This window comes from Chamaea fasciata, unplaced genomic scaffold (assembly GCF_029207755.1).
Source record: "Chamaea fasciata isolate MVZ Bird 193981 ecotype frontalis unplaced genomic scaffold, bChaFas1.0.hap1 SCAF_30, whole genome shotgun sequence".
Taxonomy (NCBI): Eukaryota; Metazoa; Chordata; class Aves; order Passeriformes; family Sylviidae; genus Chamaea; species Chamaea fasciata.
In genome coordinates, this window is record NW_027094115.1 from 1,336,323 (window position 1) to 1,358,871 (window position 22,549).

The 22,549-nt window shown below is 60.8% G+C and overlaps 2 protein-coding genes across 9 annotated transcripts in view; one reads left to right on the forward strand and one right to left on the reverse strand.

Moving 5' to 3' along the window:
* Window positions 1-2,265, forward strand: part of YKT6 (YKT6 v-SNARE homolog) — an 8,590-nt gene extending 6,325 nt beyond the window's left edge. For both annotated transcript variants that reach the window (XM_066206149.1, XM_066206150.1), the window contains exons 6-8: window positions 96-161; window positions 573-674; window positions 1,085-2,265. In XM_066206149.1, coding sequence (XP_066062246.1) covers window positions 96-161; window positions 573-674; window positions 1,085-1,120 — 204 coding nt within the window. In that variant the 3' untranslated portion in view covers window positions 1,121-2,265. The remainder of the gene's footprint in view (window positions 1-95; window positions 162-572; window positions 675-1,084) is intronic.
* Window positions 1,955-22,274, reverse strand: CAMK2B (calcium/calmodulin dependent protein kinase II beta). 7 transcript variants are annotated; one of them, XM_066206118.1, is made up of 21 exons: window positions 22,153-22,274; window positions 19,355-19,449; window positions 17,458-17,517; window positions 17,114-17,168; window positions 16,947-17,012; window positions 14,761-14,833; window positions 14,019-14,121; window positions 13,594-13,677; window positions 13,021-13,115; window positions 12,675-12,797; window positions 12,507-12,590; window positions 11,813-11,855; window positions 11,276-11,350; window positions 9,172-9,212; window positions 9,015-9,086; window positions 7,421-7,465; window positions 7,138-7,186; window positions 4,180-4,255; window positions 4,002-4,096; window positions 3,463-3,697; window positions 1,955-3,394 (listed from the first exon to the last, which is right to left on the reverse strand). In XM_066206118.1, exons 1-20 carry the CDS (start codon window positions 22,215-22,217, stop codon window positions 3,465-3,467), a joined length of 1,632 nt encoding a protein of 543 aa, XP_066062215.1. In that variant the 5' UTR covers window positions 22,218-22,274; the 3' UTR covers window positions 1,955-3,394; window positions 3,463-3,464. The 7 variants fall into 7 exon arrangements, with proteins under 7 accessions (XP_066062215.1, XP_066062216.1, XP_066062219.1 ...); XM_066206119.1 differs by having other exon boundaries at window positions 9,172-9,209; window positions 22,153-22,273; XM_066206122.1 differs by lacking the exon at window positions 11,276-11,350.
* Window positions 22,275-22,549: the final 275 nt, after the last annotated feature.

The window sequence follows — 22,549 nt, forward strand, 5'->3', positions numbered from 1 at the left end:
AGAGATGGGCAACATCGGTGCATGTGAGAACGCTGGTGGACCGGGGCACCGGGGTGTCCTTGTGGTGCTGCCAGTGCCATGTTGTTTCTCTCCAGAACCCCCGGGATGCTGATCCAATGACCCGAGTGCAGGCAGAGCTGGACGAGACCAAAATCATCCTGGTGAGGCTCTAGGGCCATGGCCAGATGTTTCTGCCTGCATAAGCCAGTGGGGGCCCTGGGAGCACGTTGTGGGGCAGGGTAGAGTCGCCCCAGGCCATTCCCCAGAGACCTCCCTGATGTGGGAGCTTTCTTTTATCTTTCCTTTATTCACTTACCCCCTTTTTTCTCCTTGGGTTTTTCCTAGCTGGCTGGACACAAGCACCAGGGCTCTGACCCCTCCTCCAAATGGCAGTATGTCTGCCTGGTGACCACATGGGAACTCTGCTGCTCCTGCCCCTGGCCAAGTTCCCATCTCCCTTGGGGCTGCAGAGCTGTGGGGGCTGTAGGAAGGTGGGATGAGGGGTGGTGGCATCTCCATCTCCCACTGCAGACTGGTGTGGGGCTGGTGCTCAGCCCACGTTTCTCTGGCAGCACAACACCATGGAGTCACTGCTGGAGCGTGGGGAGAAGCTGGACGACCTGGTCTCCAAATCGGAGGTGCTGGGGGCACAATCCAAAGCCTTCTACAAAACGGTGGGTGTGGAGGGTCACTCCCCACCCCTGAGGGAGCTGGGGATGGGTGGTGTCATCCTTTGGGGGTCACCCCCAATGGATGAATCCTGGGCCACAGCTCTGAGTACCAGGCAGGGATCACCCCTGTTGCTGCAGGCTTTGGGCCTGGAGACCTGCAGCCCAGTTCCAGCTGCAGAGCTCCCCAGCCCCTCACTGGGGGTGTTCTGCACCCTGCCACGGGTGGGGGCTGATGCCCATCCCAGTTCCTGGCAACAGCTCTGGCCAAAAGGAGAGGAGCCTCTGGGTCATCAACCTTTGTGCTATGCTGGCCTCTTCCAGCAGGAGGGGGGCTGTGTGGGACCTCAGGTGGGTGGCCTTGGGACCCCCAAACCCTGGGGGAGCCTTACCGATCGTTTTCCTTCTCTTCTTAGGCCCGAAAGCAGAATTCCTGCTGTGAAATCATGTGACGTGGAGCCCAGGGTCTCCACCTCCGGACTACCAGCCCTCCACCCCCCTCCAGAGCCACCCCAGGGGTGTTCCTGGGGCTGGGCCAGGGGTCCTCAGACCCCTGGGCTGATGTGACTGTTGTCCACCTTAAGGGGACACCAAGGCTGGCACTGGGCTGGCACCCATGGGGGGTGGTCCACACGGAAGACCCCCCTCGCCGTTCCTGGGACAGCTTGGACCAGGGGTACCCGGCCGTGCACTCCCCTGCCTTCACACCCCTCGGGAAGCCTGGAGGAGCCCCCACTGCTGTCTGAGGAGGCAGGCAGAGCCCCCTTCTGCCATCCCAGGGGCTGGGGGGCTTTTATGTATTTGTGTCCTAAGGGTGAGGTTGGGGGGGTGGGAGAAGGGAGGAAGGGAAAAGGGTGTCTAGGGTGGAGGGTGCTCACTACCTCCCTGGGCAGCTTCTCCCCATGGTGGTGAGCCTGGAGCTGTGTCCTGGTGCTGGGGGAGGGGGGGAGCTCAGCAGCCTGCCCTGCACCTCAGAGCCCCTCTGCTGCTCCCACCAGCCAGGGTGGGGAGGACTCAATACCCGCCAGGGCCCAGCAGCCCCCACTGCCTCCTCTTCCTCCTCATCGGGAAGGGAAAAGTTGGGCGTGGGCTGTACCTCAGGGTGCTCTGGTTTGTTTCTGTGCCCTGGCTGCACTGGCCAGGGGGATAAAGTCGTCTTTGGAAGTTGAAGCCCTGTTCCCTCTCTGCAGCATTCCAGGGTGGGATTTCAAATGGACATGTCCTGGGCACCCCGGCAGGGATGGATGCATTTGGCCTTCCCTCTGCGCCTCTTACTTTAATGATCATTGGGTTTTCCTCATAATTTATTTGCAGTTTTCCCGAGACAAAAACGAAATCAGAGTCATCTTTAACACTTACAAGGCTCAGAAAGAAAAGACAGAGGGTTTTTTTGGGGGGAGGGGCATGGGGGGATATGCTGGGGAGGGGGAGACAAAAAGAATGAGAGGAAAGGGGAGGAAAGAGAAAAATTTGGCAACGATCCACCAGCATTCATGGGACAGGAACAGCTCAGCTCCTTGACATACAGCATTAGCGCCCGAGGGTTGCTCCCGCGCAAAGGGCATGCAGAGAAATAATTAGAATAATTAAAAAATAATTAATATCCCCTGCCCATCCCACCCCCTCTCCCCCAGCCAAAACCAGCCCTCAGCATGGTGGGGATGCCCTGGGGAATCGCGTGGGGAGTGCCTGGGAGTTGAGCAATGCCTCTCCAGGGATGGGGGGGTTGGGGGTGACGGGGTCCCCCCGAGCGCTGGCCATGGGAGGGGGGGTGCAGGATGTGCTGCCGGTGCCCCTGTGCTGGGGGGTCTCCGGCGGAGCAGCCTGTGCCCCCTAAGAGACCCATTCTCTTAGTCTAAAGTGCTTTCGATGCTGCGTCAGTGCTGGCTGGATCGTCCTGAGCCTCCCACCCCGAACCCCAACACCCCCCAGCTGCCCTCTGCCCCCCGACATGGCACCCACATCCCCCTTGCCAAAACCTGCCAGCACCTGGAGCTGGCAACTGTGACGTGGGGTGCTGGGGTGGGGATCAGTGGGATGGGGATGTGGGGGTGCAACTGGTGGACCCTCCCAAAAGCACCTGCTGTGTTCCCTGCACAGCAGTGCCCAGGATAAGCCTCAGGCCCCCATAGGCAGCACTCCCAGGGGAGGCATTCGAATGGGGTGGAGGGGAGAGTCTGTGTGTATCCCCCCCACTTCACTCACCCCCTGGCAGCCCCCCATTGCTGGGCACCCCCATGGGAATTCAAAAATAAATAGCTCTCTCTATGTACAGGGGCTGGGGCAGGACAGAGCAAAGCGGAGCCCAAAGAACAACATCCACCACCAGCGACAGCAACACGCCACGAGCACAGCTGGGAGGGGGGCCGGGACCCCCCTTCCCCCCCCAGCAGAGACGGGCCGAGGGGGGGGGCTGAGCCCCCCAGCGCCCTCGCCTGTGGCCGAGCAGCTGGGTTGGGTTTGGGGGTGTGGGTGGGTTTGGGATTGGGGTGGGTTTTCCCCCTTTCATTTCTTCCTTTTTTTTTTTGTCGTCTTCATCATTTTGGCTTTTTTTTTTTTTTTGTCTTTTTGTTTTCTGCAAACACAGGCACTGGAGGGGGGAGCAGGGGCCAGGGTAGGGGGGACAGGCATGCGGACGCGTGCTTCGGGGGGCCGCAGCTCCGGCTGCCGCCTCGGCTCCCATCGCCATCTCCATCGGGCTGGAACCAGGACAGCCACCGCAAGCTCTGTGGGGACACCTTGGTGAGCCAGAACTGGGGCTCCCCGTCCCCCCGAGCCCCAAGCCCACCCTCACCTTCACTGCAGCGGGGCGACAGGGGCCCCCGAACCGTGGAAGTGGACGTTCTGCCACTTGCCATCGCGGCGGTGCCAGACGCGGGTCTCCTCGGACTGGCTGGTGCGGGGCCGGCCCTGCGCGTCGATGTACTGGGTGAGGCGGATGTAGGCGATGCAGGCCGCGTCCTCCCCGATGACGTGCACGTGTGGGTTCAGGATGGTCGTGTGGATCGGCTTGTTGTTCTTGGAGAGCACTGCGGGGTGGCCGAGGTCAGCGGGCCTCGCGCAGGCAGGGGTATGCGCGCCGACGGGGCCAGGGAACGGGTGAGGAACTAGAAGGGGAAGGGGCAGGGACGGAGGCAGTGCAAGCAAACGAATGGCCCAGCAGGGAAGGGCTAGGGACAAGCAGGCGAGGTGACCAGGATGGGCAGGCAGTGGGCAAGAGACAGGGGACTGTGAAGGAGACAGGGAGACAAGATGGATCGGGTTGGGCTGGACAGGGAGAGGATGGCAGGGCAGGCAAGATGGGCAGGTGGCACAGGCACGTCGGGTACTCACAGTTCTCGAAGTAGAAGCGGTGGAAGTCCATCCCCTCCACCAGGTTGCCCAATGCCTCGGGCTCAAAGGAGGTGAGCCCCGGATCGCAGATCTTCCTGCAGGCAGCAGGTGAGAGTGGCCCCGCCTGGCCCCGGCCCACCCGGCCCTGCCCCGCCCCACCCGGCCCTGCCCCACTCACGCGTAGGCCTCGAAGTCCCCGTTGTTGACAGCCTCGATGAGCTGCTCCGTGATCTTGATGATCTCCTGCTTGCGGGCTGGGGGCACGTCACTGTCACCGCCACCGCCCCAGCCCCGCGGTGATACCGTGGGGGTGGGTGGACGGGATGTGGGGATGGACATGGGACATGAAGGGGAGGCATGGAGACAGACTCAGGGACAGACAGACAGACCTTGGGGGCAGAAAAACCTTGGGGACGACAGACAGACCATGGGGAAAAACACAGGGACCTTGGGGACAGACAGACTGACCATGAGGGCAGACAGACCACAGGGGCAGGCACAGGGACCTTGAGGACAGACACAGAAACCAGGGGAACAGACAGACACCCTTTGGGGACAGAAGGCCCTTGGGGACAGATAGGGACCACTGTGCTCCCAGGACTCCCACAGCTCTGCCACACCAGTATTCACATAATCCTCTCAGCGTGTTTGATGGCTAGCCCAGTGCAACCCCTGCATGTCCCAGTGCTATCCAGTGTCCTCCCAGCATGCTCAAGCATCCCAGTGCCTACTCAGCATGTCCCAGTAGTTCCAAGTGCATCCCAGCATTACTCCTGCAAGTCCCAGTATATCCCAATGCCATTCTAGCACATCCCAAAACAGCCAGTTCCATACCAGTGTTTCCCAGTGCCAACCCACTGTGTCTCAGTGCTATTCCAGTGCATCCCTGTACCCTCACAGTTCCATGCAAGTGCATCCTGATACATCCCAGTGCAATCCTAGTGCATCCCAAAGAGGCTCCAGTGTCCTCTGATGCATCCCAGTGCCATCCTATTGCTTCCCAGTGCATCCCAGGGCCAGCCCAGTGCATTCCAATATACCCATTACAGCCTAGTGCAATCCTGCTGCATTCCAGTGACAGCCCAGTACATTCTAGTGTCATTCCACTACATTTCAGTCACATCCCAGAGTGTTCCAATACCATACCAGGGCATCCCAATACACCCCAGTTTACACCAGTACATCTCAGGGCCATCCCGCTGCATTTCAATGCGACCCAGTGCCAACCTACTGTGTCCCAGTGCCCTTCTAGTATATTCCAGTTCACCCCAGCTCCATCCCAGCATCATGCTGTTGAATTCCAGTGTGTGCCAGTGCAATTGCAGTGTGTTCAAGTATCATTCCAGCGTAGCCCATCTCACTATATTCCAATGACTCACTTTATCCTGATGCCATCCCAGTCACCTTAGTTTTATCCTAGTGCATCCCAGTGCCACTTGAGTGCATTCCAACACAGCCCAGTTCCATCCCAGTATCTCCCAGTGCTATTCCAGAGCATACCAGTACACTTCAGTTTGCCCTGGTGCATCCCAGTAATATCTCACTGCATCTCTGTCCCAATCTCCTGTGTCCCAATGTTATTCCAGTATATCCCAATACATCCCAGTACCATTCCAGTGCATTGCAATACCATTTTACTGCTTCCCAGTGCATCCTAGTACTGTTCTAGTGCATGCCAGTATACCTCAGTTCCATCCAGTGCATCCTACAGCCACTCCAATGCATCTCAATTAATCTTAGTACCATTCTACTGTATCCTAGGGCTCCCCAGTGCATTCTTTTGTCACCCTAATACTTTCCAACCACCTCAGTGCCACTTCACTATATCCCAGTTTGTCCCAGTGTATCCCAATGTCACTCCTATGCCCTCCAAGTGCATTCCAACACAGCCCATTTCCATCCCAGTATGACCCAGTACTACTCCAGAGTATAACAGTACACTCCAGTTGGTGTCAGCGATTTCTCACTACATCTCAGTGCCAACACACTGTGTCTCACTGCTATTCCAGGGCATCCCAGTACATGCCAGTACAGCCCAGTTCTACCTAGAGCATCTCTTGGTACCATCCCACTGTGTTCTAGTATCATCGCAGTGCATCCTGATGCCACCCCAGTGTCTTTTCAATGAACCCCAGTTGCCATTCCAGTGCCATTCCAGCATGTCACAATCTATACCATTTCCATCCAAGTGCACCCCAATGCATCCTAGTACCCTCCCAGCATGCTCACAGTGCATCCTGGTGCTATCTCAGTGAATCCTAGTGTCAGCCCAGCTCCAGCCTAGCACACTCCAGATCCATTCCAGTGCATTTGAACACTTGCCCAGTGCAGCCCAGAAATGGCCCAGTACAACCATAATGCGTTCTGGTGCCATCCCTGTGCCATTCCAGTGTACACCAGTGAATCCAAGCGCTATCCCAGTGCCATCCCAATGGATCCTGTTGCCATCCCAAATCCCACCCAGTGCATTCCAGTGCTGTCCCAGCACATCACAGTGCACCAACTGTATCTTGGTGTCACGCCAGTTCCACCCCAGTTCATCCCAGTGCAATCCAAGGCATCCTGGTGCCAACCCAATGCATCCCAGCTCTATTCCAATGCATTCCATCCAGCACACTCCCAGTGCATCCTAGTGCCACCCCAAGTCATCCTAGTGCCATTCCAGCGCACCCCAACACATCCTCGTGCCATTCCGGCTCCATCCCAGTGTATTTCAAGAGCGGCTCCAGTGCATCCCAGTGAACCAAATGCATTCTGGTACTATACTAGTGCCATCCCAGTGCCATTCCAGTGCACCCCAGTGCATCTTAGTGTCATCCCAGCACATACCAGCTCCCCCCAGTGCATTCTGGCACACTCCCAATGCATCCCAGTGCATCCTAGTGCCACCACAACTGTCCATCACAGTGCCATCCCAGTGCATCCTGAAGCCATCCCAGTTCATCCCAGTACTGTTCTAATGCATCCCAATGCATACTGGTGCCATTCTAGCACCATCCCAGTGCATTTCAAGACCCTCTCAGTGCACCCCAGTGCCATTCCAGTGCAACCCAATGCATCCTAGCACCACCCCAGTGCATCGCAGCTCCCTCCCAGTGCATCCCAGTGCAACCCTGCCGCCCCCTGCGCCCGTCACCTTTGGTGTCCTCATCCTCAATGGTGGTGTTGGTGCTGTCGGAGGACTCCTGCTCACAGGACGGCGGCGGTGGGGGGGAGACACAAACAGGGGGGTCAGACCTGGCCCCGGGGGCACAGGGGACAAGCCCAGCCAGGGCTTGCCAGGACCCCAACGATGCTGGATGCCACAGGGGGACCCCGCTGTCACCGTGCCCCGTGCACACTCCTCATCCACATCACCCCCCCCACGACATGGCTGATGCTGGGGGGAGGATGGAGGTGGAAAGCAGGGGCAGCGATACCTTGGTGCCGTCCGCGGGGTTATGAATTACAGTAGTTTGAGGCTCCTACGGGAGAAGGGAGAGAGACAGAGGCGGGGGTGGGGGGAAGCGAGAGCCCGGAGGGGACAACGAGGGGGGACGACGGATTGAGCAGCACGTGGACAGGGGCGAGGAGAGACCCAGACCGGATTTGGGAAGGGGATAGAGAGGGGGGAGAGAAGCAGAGAGTCATTAGTCCAGCAAAGCCAAATGGTTTAATTCACAGACATGGAGGGGGAAGAAAGGGGGGAAAGAGGTGGGCAGAGCTGGGGGAGAGACAAAGTGAGGCCAAAAGGATGGGCTGGGGGGCAGCTCCGTGCCCCTGTCCTGCATCCCGGTGCCCACGGGCTCCACTCACCATGCATCTGAGCATCTTGGCCATCCCTGTGTCTGAATCCCAACCATCCTGCTGCCTGCATCCCAAGCACTGCCCATATCCTTGCACATCTCTCAGCTTGCACCCAGATCATCCCTGTGCCTGCATCCCAACTACCCCACTGCCTGCATCCCAACCACTGCACTGCCTGCATCCAAAGCATCCCCTCAGCTTGCATCCCAACCATCCCTGTGTCTGGATCCTGACCATCCCGGTGTCGACATCCTGAGCACCTCCCCCATCCACAGCTTCCTGGTGCCACACATTACTGTGCAGGGTAGGCACCCCTTTCTCCATATCCTGCACTCACTGACTAACGAGGCACACCTTCTCCAGTGCACACCACTGTGCCAGCTGGGCATTGCCCTGCCTGTATCCTGCCCTCATAGTACCATGCCCCTGCCCTTGTGTTGCACCCCTTGTGCCATAAAGATCACAGTGGGCACCCCTGCACCCACATCCTCCACCTACCTTGCTGCTGGCATTGCCAGAGCACCCCCAAATCCTGCACCTGCTGTTCTAGACAGCCACACCTTTACTTGTGCCCCACACTCCCTGTGCCAGCTGGGCAGTCCTGTGTCTGGATCCTGCACCTGTGAGGTCAGTCAGCAGCCCCATCCTTGTGACCCTGCACTTACCTTGCCACTGGCATCGCAGGGTGTCCCCGTCCCCCAACCCTTCACCCACCTTGCCATCCGTGTCACCAAGATCCTCCTGCCTGTACCTTGTCCCCACTATGGGGCATCTATGCCTGTACCCTGCACCCACCTTGTTCCCATGGTGGGGCACCCCCATACTCATATCCTGGGTTCCCATGTCACAAGACATTCTTATGCCCATATCCTGCACCCACCTTGCTGTCCCCATGGCAGAAATCTCTCTGTGTCTGTGTCCTGGACCTACCTTGTCCCTACGGTAGGACACCTGCATGACTGTGTCCTGCACTCATGTCACTGTCCCCATGACTGAGGGAGATGCGGGACTGTCCACATGCCTGCACCCTTCACCCACCTTGTCTGTCCAGAGGGGTCACCCTGTGCCCATGTCCTGTACACCCCTTTCCATCCTTGGGATACCCCCCTCCCCAGCGACCCCAGGAACAGCCGATCAAGGTGCGTGCATGGTGATGGATGGGATGGGCTGGTGGGATGGATCTGATGGGATGGGAGATCTGGGGGGTGCAGTGTAGGGGGCACCTACCAGAGCGGTGGGCGGGAGCGTCCCCTTGGGGCTGGTGACACCGGCACTGCCTTTGGTGCTGTTGGTCTGGGGCTGGAGGGGAGAGATGGAAGGGGCTCAGTGGTATGGCGGAGAAGCGGCCCATCCCGGCCTCCCTCGGGCCCCTCTGGCCCCTCACCTTCACGCCATCCGCCTTCTTGTTCAGTAAGCTCTTAGCTGCTGTGGGGGGAGACAGTGTCAGTGCTCCCCCCCAGCACACAGGACACTGCATGTCCCCCCAAACCCAGACCCTTCCCAGCCACCCAGCTTGATCCCACCCTGAGTGCTGGCAGCACCTGCCACCCCAGTGTCAGAGAGAGGGAACACAGGAGGAAGGTGGTGTTCCCATCCTGGGGGAGGTCCCCATTTTGGAGAGGTAGCCCCCATGCAGGGAGGGGTGTCCCCACTGTAAGGGGTCTCCATTTTGAGGGATGTCCCCATGCTGGGAGGGGTGTCCTCATCATGGGGGTGTTCCCTTACTGGGGGAGTCCCCATGCTGGGTGGGGTGTCCCCATTCCAGGAATCCCCATTTGGGGGGGTTCTCCATGCTGAGAGGGGTGTCCCCAACCTGGAGGGGTCCCCAGCCTCAGGAAGGTCCCCATCCTGGGCGAAGAGAGCATCCCCACCCAGGGAGGGGTTTCCCCAACCTTGTGGGGCCATCCCCATCCTGGTGGGTGTCCCCATCCTAGTGGGAGGTTCCCAAACTTAGGAGGGTCCCCAACCTTGGGGGCTGTCCCCATCCTGGGAAGAATGTTGTCAACCTGTGGAGATCCCCATCCAGGCAGGGTGGCCCCATTCTGGAGGGAGGGGTCCCCAAACTCAGTGGGTTCTCAGACTCAGGGAAGGAGGTGCCCCCAACCTGAGGGGGGTCCCCATCCTGGTGGCCCCCACATCGGGGGGACAGGGCTGGCTTACCTTGGAGAAATGCAGAGAGGAAAGCGAGAGAGAGGAGTGGGGAGGGGAGCAAGAGAGAAACGGGGTGGGGGAAGGAGGAAAAGGGGAAAAACATAAAAAAAGAACATAAAAAAGATGAGTTGAGTACAGGGAGTGGGGACAGCCACCTGTGCCCCCGTCTCCCTGGAGGGGGACAAGGACGGGCACGGGTATGAGCATCTGTCACTGCTACCATGATCTCTGGCCAGTGGGGGAATAGGGGTTGACGGGGACACAAGTGGTTGTGGGGGTGTGGAGGGCAGGGAGTGTCACCTCGAGCATCCTCGTCATTCCTCCACACTGAGGGACCCCTCCCCCCGCTGGCATCACAAGTTGAGGGGGAATGTGCAGTGACAAGTCCAGTGACAGCAGGGTGGCACCCATCAGCACCAAAGGAGGGGGAGGGCAGATGTGGGGAGGAGGAGATGACCCACACATCCCTCCCCTGTGGACATGTCTCCCCAGGAGTCCCTAGCAGGGTGTCCCCAAGGGTCCCGGTCCCTCCTCTGAAAGCAGGCGGGGGCTGAGAGTTGGGGGTTTAAACCAGAGCCAAACTGGGGAGCGGTAGAGGGGAACCCCTGGCAGGGGGGCCAGTGGTAGCCCTTTGTGTGGGGGATGGTTTAAGACCCACCGAGTGTTTCGCAGCATCACAAACACTGGCTGCAGCTCTCAGAAGCCGTGGGAAGGCACATGCTGGGGGGGGCACGTGCCAAGGGGAGACACATGCTAGGGGGGACACATGCGGGGTGGGGAGGCAGGGGGGGCACGGGGGGACGCAGGACATGCAGCCCATTTGCTCCCTCTTCCATGCACCGGTGTGCCCCCCTGTGTGCATGAGGGGGGCAGTGCCGTGGGGTGGGAGCAGTGGGGGGAAACACCCTAAAATTATCTCCCCATCCCCAGCTCTCCACTGTTGACCCAGATGTGGACCCTGGGGATGCCACCAGTGTGTCCCCCTCCAGGAACCACTGGCCCAGGGTCAAGCACTCAGCAGCCCCGCCTTGGGGTTGGGGGCTGGTGCAGAGACCCTTCCCCCGGGGCCAGCTGCGGGATGACAGCAGGGGGGACAGCGGCATCTCTTGGTGCCAGCAGGGAGGGGGAGAGGCTGGAGGGCTGCGTGGGGGGGGCAGTGCCAGGGGGCCATGCATGTGCTCCAGTTTCCGAGGAGGGCACCCGAAACCCGTTGGGGAAGTGGGAGGCAGGGAGAATGGCTGGGAGAAGAGGGTGACATAGGGATTAAGGATCTGGGGACACACAGAGACCAAGCGGGGCCGGGGGGGCCGGGGGGGGCCCTTTGCGGACGCGTCTACCTTGTTCCACCAGCCCCAGGGGGGCCCCGGCAGCGGCCGCCGACATGGTGGGAGGAGCGGTGGTCTGTCTGCCCACTGCGGGCCACGAGAGAGAGAGAGAGGGAGCAGAGCTCCTGTTAGGGGGGGCAGGGAGGGGCGGCAGCTGGGACCCCCACCTTCCCCCCCCCCAAACAAGAACTCCTGGGGTGCCCATCACCCCGGCCTCAGGCCTGGGGTGGCTGGTGCTGTTCCATCCCCCTCCCCGTGTCGCCCCCCCCCACCAGCCACCGGAGTGGGGGGGGACACACGGGGACCGGGCACTACCTGCTGCTGTGTGCGTGGGGCGGGGGGGGCCGGGTCCTGCCCCCACCTTGGCTACCACATGCCCCGTCCTCACCGATGGGGAAAAAATGGGTGGGGGGGGGGGGTTAAGAAAGGGAGGGGAGAAAGAGAGAAAGACAGCGAGATAGAGAGAGGGGGGCACCGGCCCAGGGGGGAGCTTGGGAGGGGGAGCTGCGGCCCCCGGCCCCCCCCCGGCCAGTGGGAGCCCCCCCTTACCTGAGAAGTTCCTGGTAGCCAACATGGTGGTGAGAATGGCACCCTGCAGGGAGGGGCAGAGTGAGCAGGGGAGAGGGTGCTGGGGTGGGACAGGCAGGATGGGGCTCTGGGAGCACAGGGTGTGATGCGAGTGGGTAAGATGGAGGGGGAGAAATGGGGTGATGGGATGGGGGTGCTACAGGAGGTGGCCAATGGGACTGGGAATTGGGAGAGGGGTTTGCAGGACTAGGGGGCAGGATGGAGCCATGGGACCAGGCAATGGGATAGAGAGTGTAGGTTAGGGGGTGCAGCTGGATGGGGGCAGGCTAGAGCCACGGCACAGGGCAAGATACTGCGCAGGGACAGGGTGGGACTGTGCCTCACTGTGTGTCACTGGGATGGGACCAAAGCCCACAGCAGAGCACCAGGCACACCAGAGTGGGACCACAAGACCCAATGGGAAGGGACTGCGCCCCATGGAAGGGCACAGGAAGGCTCTGATGCGTGCTGGGGTAGGAACGTGTCACACCCGGTGCTGCCAGAGAGGGCAAGGCAGGGGTCCCACAGTGAACAGAGGAATGTCCCAGAGAAAGCAGGGCAAAGGTCCCAGAGTGGACAGGGGCAGGTCCCACAGGAGAGCCCCGTGGAGAGGCAGAGTGGTGGTGGGAGGATAAGCACTGACCCCAGCCCACACCTCCCCCACCAGCCCCCTCACCTTGAGCTTCCTTCGGGCATTGAACTTTTTCAAACACTCCACTGTCTCCTGCCTGTGCATCATGGAGGCCACGGTAGAACGTTGCTGAGGGGAACAGTGGGGTCAGCACCAGGTGCCAGCAATCACTGGACTGGGGTGACACGCACTGGGGGGACACACTGCACTTACGCAGACCCACGGGTGCTTGAGGGCCTCGTGGGCTGTGATGCGCTTGGCAGGGTTGATGGTCAGCATCTGATTGATGAGGTTTTTCGCTTCGGGGGTGACTGTGTCCCACTCAGGTGAAGGGAACTGGGGAAGCACAGGTACATGGGGGTGACAGCTGTGGAGGGGCAGCTCCATAGCATGTGTGTCACTCCACATCCCCACATAACCCCAGCCAGCCACCAAAGACATGGCTCAAAGCCACCCCCAGGCTCTGCCTGCTAAAGATTAGCTGTATTGTCCCTCAGTAGGTTCCAGAGTTAATGGGCCAGCTGCCACAGGGCATGGGGTCCTGGCACCAGGGACTTACATCATAGGCCCCGGCCTTGATTTGTTGGTAGAGTTTGTGCTGGTCCTCATCCCAGAACGGCGGGTAGCCCACCAGCAGGATGTACAGGATGACCCCTGAGCCAGGGAGAGTGGGGTTAGGAGAGTGCAGGGACCCCAAACCACCCCTGGCTCCCTCTGCTCCTGCAATGTCCCCATGACAAGGCAGTTATTCCCAACAAAGTTTGCCCCCTGTGCTGCCAGGACAGCATGAACAGGGGACAGTGTGGCACTGCCGGGACACATGGCATGGGATGGCCCCAGGATGGGATCAGAGCTGGAACAGGAACTGGAACCAGCATAGAAATGGGGCTGGAAAGAGGGTGAGACTAGGATGAGAATGGGATAAGACTAGAATGGAGCCTGGAAAGTGCCAGAATGGGAGTGGGATGGGATCAGAATGGGACCGGGTAGGATGGGATTGGGCAGGCATTGGGCAGAGGTTGAGCAGGGATTGGGGTAGGGACAGGGCAGGGTTCACGACCGGGACCAGGTCCAGGATGGGGGCGGAGAAGGGGCAGGGACCAGACAGGGACTGGGCAGGATTGGCTCTTACCACACGCCCAGATGTCCACCGGTTTGCCATAGGCCTCTTTGCGCAAGACCTCGGGGGACAGGTAGCCAGGTGTGCCAGCAAATCCTGCAACAGGAAAAGAGAGATGGGTGAGGAGAGACAGGTGAGCCACAATGGGAGGGGACAAGAACGGGACACAGTGCAGGACACGGGATTGGGACATAGGCATGGGGCAGGGATGTGCTGGGCAGGGGTGGACATGGTGGGGATAGGGCAAGGTGCTGTGGGCACAGAGGCATGGACATGGTGGGTATGGGATAGGGCTGTGGTGGGCATGGGCCAGATGCAGCAGAAACAGAGCAGGGACTCAGTGGACACGGAGGGACATAGCAGACACAGCGCAGGGGCATGGTGAGCAGGACAGTGGGCAGGGGCTGCGGTGGGCAGGGCAGGGCAACAGCACTCACCAAACCAGGCCTGTTGATCCCCCTGCACCTCAATGGCAAGACCAAAATCTGCCAGCTTCACTGCTGCCCCTTTGCACTTGCTGGCCAGGAGCAGGTTCTCCGGCTATGCAGTCACCGGGCACAGGGAGCACCAGGCATGGACAGCACCGGGCACAGACAGGGGTGGGGAGAAAGAGAAGGGATGGGGCAAAAAGAGGGACTTAACCACTGCCATTGACCAGGTCCTGCCCATCAACTGGCTATCTGCTGTGGGGCTGTGGCCGTGGGTGCCCTCTGCCAAAGGTCGAGGGTGAAGGGTGGCACAGCGCCATGGACAGCTCAGGGTCATCCCATGTCTCACTGGTCTCATCCCAACACTGTCCCCCTATCCCAGCATCCCCCTGTATCCAACCATCCCACTGTGTCCCATCCATCATCCCCTTGTGTCCTGCCCTGACCCCCCCAGCCAAGCTCCAGCTGCTCCTACCCCCATGCCCCCATGCCCACCAGGTCATACTCCCCTTGGGGAAATGGCAGCAGAGGGATGCAGTGAGACCCCGCAGGAGCACAGAACCATGCCACAACTGGGGGACAAATATGCATCCCCAGAAAAGGTAGTTGGGAGTGCTCACAGCTGAGGAGATCCCCCAAGCCCAGCAAGACCTCAGTGACTCCACAGAATCCACCAGGTTGTGGGGACCCCAAGAACTGGGCAGAGGGAGAGGGGCAGAGGGAAAGATGGGGCTTGGGAGGACACACTTACCTTGAGGTCCCTGTGGACCACCCCCATCTGGTGACAGTGCAGGACAGCCTCCAGGATCTGCTGGATGCAGTGGCTGCATGCAAATGGCAGGGCGGTCAGAGGTACGCTGCTCCCCCACCCCCCACACCCCCTGTCCACGACCTGCACCTCCAAACCACCCCCCGTCCCACTGCTAGGACCCCACTGCACACAGGGGGGAACTGACAAAAACAAGTGGTGACCTTCGATTTGTGGGTGCTGTGCATGACAACCCCTGCCAGGGGGGGTCAGCCTTGGGGCATCACCCCTGGGGGGACTCCTGGAGGATCACCACCTGGGGAGGTCACCCAAAGGGGTTACCCTTGGGGAGAGTCCCACCTAGGGGACACCTATTGCCTAGGGGACACCCGAGGGGCAGTCATCCCTGAGGGTATCACTCCATCCTGGAGTGTATCACTGTCTGGGGGTCATCTCTTAGGGGTCACCCCTGGGGCATCATCCCAGGGTTTCCACTCCAAGGGGGTTACTGACTAGGGGTCACGCCTGTGGGATCAACCCTTGGGGGTCACTATGTGGGGGTGAGCCTGGCGGGGACAGTCACTAGCTGGGGGTTCATCCCTGGGGAGGTCACTGCCTGGGGGTCACCCCTCAGCACCCACCAGCTGAGCTCCAACCTTGGCACAGAGCCATGGGGTGTCATCCCAGGGTGCTTTCCCGCCTTCCCCCTGTCCCCCATGGGAGGCCCTCCCATCCCTGCTGCTGCCCAGACACTGGGATCGCCCAGACAGGACTCATGGGGGAAGGGGGGGAATAGAGGATGGGGCAGGGTGGGGGGGGCGGTGCGCGGATGGAGACGAGACAAGAAAGAAAGAAAGAGGGAAGGAGCAAGGGGATGAGAGCCTGAAATGGGGGTGAAGGGGGGCCCCACCTAGCTGGGGGAGCCAGGGGCATTAGGGGGGACAACCTCCCTGTAAGTGGTGGGGCAAAAAAGGGGGAAGGTCAGGGAGAAAAAAGAGTAAGGAGAAAGCCCCACAGCAGGGTCCTGACGAGCGGAGTGGGGGGCCGGGAAGCGGGGGCAGCGGTGGGTGGGGGCAGCGAGGGGGAAATGGCCCCCCCGGCCCCCCCCCCAGATACTGACCTGCGGCTCCCTCTGCTCAGGGGCAAAGTGATGGGTGGGAGGAACGCGGGCAAAGAGCTCATGGACACAGTGACTGCAAAACAGAACGGGGGGCGGGGGCAGGGGGGCAGGATGGAGGGTTAGGGGTGGGAGAGGGGTCAGGATATGGGGGCAGGATAGGGCAAAGGGTGTGGGAGGGGGGCAGGATGGGGTGAAGGGGTGCAGGATGGAGGGGAAGAGGGTGGGAGATGGGGGCAGGATAGGGGGCAGGATGAGGTAAAGGGGGTGGGAGTCGGGGGGCAGGTTGGGGGGGGTGGGATGAGGTAAAGGGGTGGGAGGCAAGAAGTGGCGGTCAGGGTGTGGGGACAGGTTGGAGGTAAAGGGGTGGGAGAAAGAGGCAGGAGACGGGGATCGGAGGATAAGGAGCATTTTGGGGGCAAGGACAGGTGTAGGAGGCAAAACAGAGGGCAAGGGCTGGGGGGGCAGCGAGTGGAGGGCAGCCGTGAGACGAACAGACACACAGATGGACACACGGACACGCACAGAGCCCGAGCAACGTGTGATGGGAGACGAGAGGGACAGAGGGATGGGGGGAATGGATGAAGGAGGTGAGGGCACAAGGGGGACAGGGACAGGGGGGGCGGAGATGGGGGGAACGAGAGAAGGGGAGAAACAATGTTGTGAAAGCCCAGAGACCACAGGGAGGGGCAAACGGCGGCACACAGGGCACTGGGGGGCTGGAGACAGCACAGGAGGGGCCCTGGGGGCTCCCCACTTGCCACCAGCCCCCCAGCACAGGCCATGGTAGTGCCAGGACTCAGAGGCAGAGGGGGAAGCATGGGGTGGGAAGTGGAATATGGGGGGGCCCCACCTGGGGGCCCTACCCCACCCAGCAGCAGGATGGAGCCAGTGGAGGAGTTACAATAACACAGGGGCTGAGGGGGTGCACCCCCCCTCCCACTGGGTGCCCCCCTGCCTGCCTTGCCGGAGCTACCCCATCCCTGCAGGCCTCCCAGGGTGCAGGGTGCAGGGCACAGGTGGCTGGGGACGTCCAGGGCTTTAGGGGGTGCGTGGCAGGGTGAAGGCTCACCTGGCATCAGCCTCACTGTAGTACTCCCGTGCCACGATGTCCTCAAAGAGCTCGCCACCCGTCACCCTGAAACACAGTCAGGCACCATATAACCTTGTGACCCTCCGGGAGCCCCCATGAACCCCTGAGCCCCTCCCAAAGCTCTGGGAGCCTCCTGCCACACTCACAGGTCAAAGACGAGGTAATGAAACCCCTCCTCAGAGATGCTGTCGTGGAGCCGCACTGTAGGGACCAGGTAGGAACAGGGACAGGCTCAGTCTCAGCCCCCCATGTACTCCCTGGCCCCCTCCCCCAGCCACTACATGTGGTACCCATGCGTGTCTGTGTCACATGCAGCCCACACCCACAGCCAGTGTCCCAAAAGTGGCATCCAGAGGGACCCCAGGGTGGGACCCCATCCATCCCCAGAGGGACACCCAACGTAGCCCCAGGGTGTCATTCAGGGTGTCCCTGGGTGGCCCCAAGTAGGTCCACAGTGGTGAGACCCCCCCTGGTGTCCCCAGTCACTCACCGATGTTGGAGTGCTTGAGCAGCCGGCAGATACGCGCCTCACGCTCCAGCTTCTGGTGGTCTGGGGGAGCAGTAGTCAGCGGGGCACCTGCCCTGCCCCTCCACTCCCCCTCCATCACCTGCCTGCAGCCCAACCCCAGCAAGAGGAGTCATAGATGCTCATGTGAGAGTGCACGTGGCTCTGTGGGGTGTGCAGGTATGCACTGGGGGCAGAGGTGGGGGCTGTACCTGTGCGCTTGTGCACGTGCATCTGGGTGTGCACATGTGCAAGTGTGTACACGTTTGCAGGTATGCTGCACATGGGTTGGGTGTACATGTGGATACAGCCATGCACACACTGTGCAGGTGTGCACAGGTGTGCATGTTCACGTGTGTCCATGTGTGAGGCTGTGTATGCCTGCACACACATATAGATGAGTGTGCACATGTGTGCAAGCACCTGTGGCTATACCTGTGTGTGGGTATACAGGTGTGTGGGTGTGCAGGTGTGATGGGTGTGCAGGGGTATTCATGTCCTGCAGTTGTGCACACACGTGGGTGTGCCTGTGTGCGGCTGTACCTGTGTGTACCTATGTGTGCAGCCATACAGCTCTGTGGTTGTACTTGTGTGCACAGGTGTACACGTGTGTGTGGGTGCACCCATGCGCATCACTCTACCTGTGTTTGTATGTGATGGGGAGGGTGCAGCTGTACCCCTGTGCATGATGGCTCCTGCATGTGCAGGTGCGTGCAGGTGTGTACATCTGTGCAGCTATGCGTGTGTGTGACTCTACATATGTGTGCCTGCAACAGGCACTGTATGAATGCACACATGTACTTGCATGTGCAGCTGCAGCTCTGGATGTGTCTGCATACAACAGCACACAGACACATGCACAGATGTGCACACAGCTCACACACAGTTCACACACACACGTGTGCACTGCTCCACTCACTGCTCACACCTGCACATACAGCTATAGCCACAGACACACATGTGCACACACAGAACACACACACACACCCTGTGCCACACTATGCTCCCTCTTATCCAGGTGCACAACCTAAACATCTACACCCTCACACATTGTCACATCCCACACCTGCAAACACCTGTACAGCCCCACTGCTGAGCTGTGAGCACCCCACCCCACCCCACAGGCACCCACTCTGTTCACAGATCTGCATACACAGCACACACTGTTGACATGTGCACACCCATAGCCCTGCTGACACACTCTACTCACACCAGGGTGCACACCAAACACACACACACACAGACACACCTCTGCACACACACTCAGGCACCCCCTGCTCACAAGTGTGTGCACACCCACACGTGTGCATACACACACCATGAACACACATGAGCAAGCACCATGAACATGCACCTGTGCACACACACTCAGGTACCTCCCACTGCCCATGTGTGCACATACCCATCATCACACACAACCCCACGTATACACTGCACACACCTGTGCGCACACAGCTCACACCTGCACACACATGGCTCACATACATGCACACACAGAGCTCGCACCTGTCCATGCACACCCTTCCCTCCTGCCATCTGCTTACACCTGTGTACCTGCAGGACACCCCTCAGGGACAGATTAAGTTCTGAGGGGCCCTGGGGGAGGCAGCAGGGGGTATAACGGGGATAGGCAAGGCCAGACCCCACCCCCTGGAGCATTCACCCTGCTCCCCCCCACCAGCATCCAGTCACCAGCACCACTGGGGTCACAGCTGGTTACAGGTGTCATGGGAACCACAGGTATCACGGCTGTCATGGGCACCAGGGGTATCAGAGGTGCCATAGGCACCAGGGGTTATCACAGGTACCAGGGATGTCTGGGAGTGACCCCCTCGGGTGCCAGAGGTGTCCAGGGGAGTCCCAGGGTTTCTGGGGGTCCTACCTCTGGCTGAGAGCTTTTTGGTGTTGATGATCTTAGCAGCGTACTCATGGCCAGTGCAGAGCTTGACACAGCGCCGGACGACTGAGAAAGCTCCCCTGGGGAGGGACAGGCTCAGCACGCCCCAAAGCACCTTGGGGGGTGGGTAGGGGGTGGCTGCCACCTATGACTCAGCACCCGAGGTCAGGGGGCTGCACCCACAATGACTCAGCACCAGGGGGGTGAACCCCGACAGAGGTGGGGAGGGAGGGCCATGACACACTGGGCCCCTGCCGTGGGTGTGCTGGGGGGGGCACCAGGGGTTGGCTGGGGGGAAGAAGCTGGAGGGAGGGAATCGGTGCCACGCATCATTGGGGGGGTCGCGGGAAGAATCCAGCACCGGCAGCTCGTTGCCATGGGAACAGTGGGTGGCCCGGATGGCAGCAGTGGCCGTGGTGGTGGCGGTGATGGTGATGATGGTAGTGGCAGTAACAGTGGCGGTGATAGCGGTGAGCACAGGACCCAGCTGTGAGTATAGGGAGCTGGCAGCCACCAACACCCCACGGACAGGGACAGAGATGAGAAAAGCATGGTCGTGCCCACGCCAGACAGGAGCACCTGCAGCCCCTTCAAGTGCCATCAGCACCTGTCCCCCTTCCAGGACCCACGTCCCTGCACATCTCCTGCCTGTTCCCTGCCCAACAGGCCCCTCCCTTGTGGGGGGGTCAAGGCAGCATCAGGACACACAGAGGAGATCCCCATAACTGGTTGGGAACATGGCTGAGACCAGCACCACCCCAGTCCTGCCATGGAGAGGGTGCTGTGTTGGATGTGTGCCCTGGGAAGGGCACAGGGCCTGGCTGTCTCCTGCCACCGCCCCATATTTCCATGTCCTCAGGCACCAACGGCCCCATGCTGGCTAGAATAGTGGAGACCCTCGCACCACCAGGGGAAAAGTGGGGGTTCCCAGGGCCCTGACCCCTCCCTTCCCCACATGGCTCCCGGGACAGGGGACATGGTGGGTGCCAGCCCCTGAGGGGGAGACACACCGTCATGGCCCACACCATGCCTCAGTTTCCTTCCGGCCAGAGCAATATTCCCCCCCCACCCCAGTGAGGGGGGGACACATGCGCGATGGCTGGCAGGCTACACTGAGAGATGGGAAGGGGGAAACAGGATGACGTTGCCATGGCAACCAGGATGGGCTGGATTTTGGGCAGACCAACAGAACAGCCCCCAACTGGCACCATGTTCCCCCTACTGGTACCCCCAAAGGGACTACAGCCACCCCTGCAAAATGTCCCCCCAGTCTAGGGGGGTGGTGGTGCAACCCCCCCTCACAAAAGGTCTGACCCTCTCCCCCCTCATTTTACTCCCCACCAATCCCTGCCCGTGGATGGGGGGGAAATTGCAACCCCCATGGCCTTGGGGGCAAATGAACCCCCCCCCCCAAAAAAAAGCTCCTCTTCAGCTCCCCACAACACCCACCCGAGGGGGTCATGATGCAGGGGGCACAGCTGGGGGGCTTGTAAGGATTCAGGGCAGCAGAGGGGACCTGGGAATCTTTAAGGCTCGGTGGGCCCAGGAGGGCTGGAATCTATAAGGACCCGAAAGGGGAGTGGATTTGGGGAGTTATATAAGGCCGAAAAGGGTCTAATAGGGGATGGGGGGAGTATGGTCTAAAAGGACCAGAAGGGAGAGGGACTGGGGGGGGAGGTTCATGGAGATGGGGGAGGGTCTATGGAAATGGGGGGTGCTGGAGAAATCCATCAGGGTGAGGGGCAAGGGGGTCCTGAAAGGGGAGGAGGTCTAAAAGGAGGAGGTGCCTATAAATACTCAAGGATGGTCTGGAGAATAGGGGGTGTCTATAGGGGAGCTGTAAGGACTAAGGAAGGGGGAGTCTATCAGGATTGAGGGAGGTGGAGGGTTTGGAAGGGACCAGGGGGGCTATAAGGACTGAAGGGAGTGGGGGTTTGTAGGAGCTTTGTGGGGGGGAGGCGGGTCTGGAAGGATGGGAATCTATAAGGACCAGAGAAGGTGGGGGGCGGGGGTGGGGGGAGATCTGCAAGAATGGGGGGGCATATGTGGGGATGAGGGGTCTGTGAGAATGGGGATTCTACTGGAGCGAGGGGGCTTTAAGGACTGAGGGGGTCTGCAGGAGCCAGGGGCAGGATTAAGAGTCCTGGGGGAATCGGTGAAAATTGGGGGGGTTGAGGAGGAATTGAGGGGTCTGTAAGGATGGAGTGTCCATAGGGTCAAAGGCAGCTATAAGAACTGAGTGGGGGGTCTCTAGGGACAGGTGATTGGGAACTGCAGGGGATCTGGAGGGATGGAGGAGGGGTCTGGGGTGATCAGGACTGAGGGAATGAGGACAGATCAGGGAGTCGAAAGGTGAGGGTCCATAAGGATGGGGAAACCTTGGGGAACAAGGGGGCTGCAGGGACTAGGAGGGGTTACAGGGAGGGGGGTGCCCAGAGGAGTGAGGGGTCCAAGCCGCCGGGGAGGGCTGGAAGGCCCCAGGAGGGGGGCGGTATAAGGGGTGGGGGCCAGTGGGGGGGGGCAGGGCCAATACCGGGGGGAGGGCAGTACCGGGGGGGGGGGGAGCTGGGCAGGGCCGGTCCCAGGAGGGTGGGCTGGGGGGGGCCGATCCCGGGGGGGGCGGGGGGGGGGCCAGTCCCGGGTGTCCCATCCCGGGGTGGGGGGAGGGAGGGGGGATGCGTCACGTCTGCACCGAGAGGCTTCCCGAGCCCCGGGCAGCGCCCCCCGCCCCCGCCGCGCCCCGGGGCCGGGGCCGGGGCCGGTGCCGGTGCCGCCGCCCTTACTTGCCGATCTCCTCGTAGAGCTGGTACTCGTCGGTGAAACGGGTGCAGGGCACGGTGGTGGCCATGCTGCCGCCGCGCCGCGCCGCAATGAGCCGCCCCGGCACCGGCTCCGCTCGGCTCCGGCTCCGCCCGGCTCGGGGGGGCGGGGGGAGGCGCCGGGCCGGGGGAGGCTCCAGCCCGGGACAGCCCCCGCCGCCCCCCCCCCCGCCTGGGATCCCCCCCCAACCCCCTCCGCGGGGCACCCCCCAACTCGGACCTGCCCCCACACGCCGGGGGGATCCCCCTTGTCTCCACAAGGGCCCCATAACCAGATCCCCCAACCCCGGGACACCTTTACCCCAAATCACCCCTGGAAGTGGGATACCAAGCCTCCACCCCTAAAGGCCAGATGTCCCCT

Bases quoted from the DNA above. Each gene is read 5' to 3' on its own strand.
- CAMK2B (XM_066206118.1), bottom strand. From the start codon at position 22,217: ATGGCCACCACCGTGCCCTGCACCCGTTTCACCGACGAGTACCAGCTC. The intron at 17,013-17,113 runs GTGAGTGTGGCA...ACTGTGTTTCAG, and splicing joins CATTACCTCGTCTTTGACCT to GGTGACGGGTGGCGAGCTCT. The intron at 13,678-14,018 runs GTGAGTGCTGTT...TTCCTGTTGCAG, and splicing joins GGATCAACAGGCCTGGTTTG to GATTTGCTGGCACACCTGGC.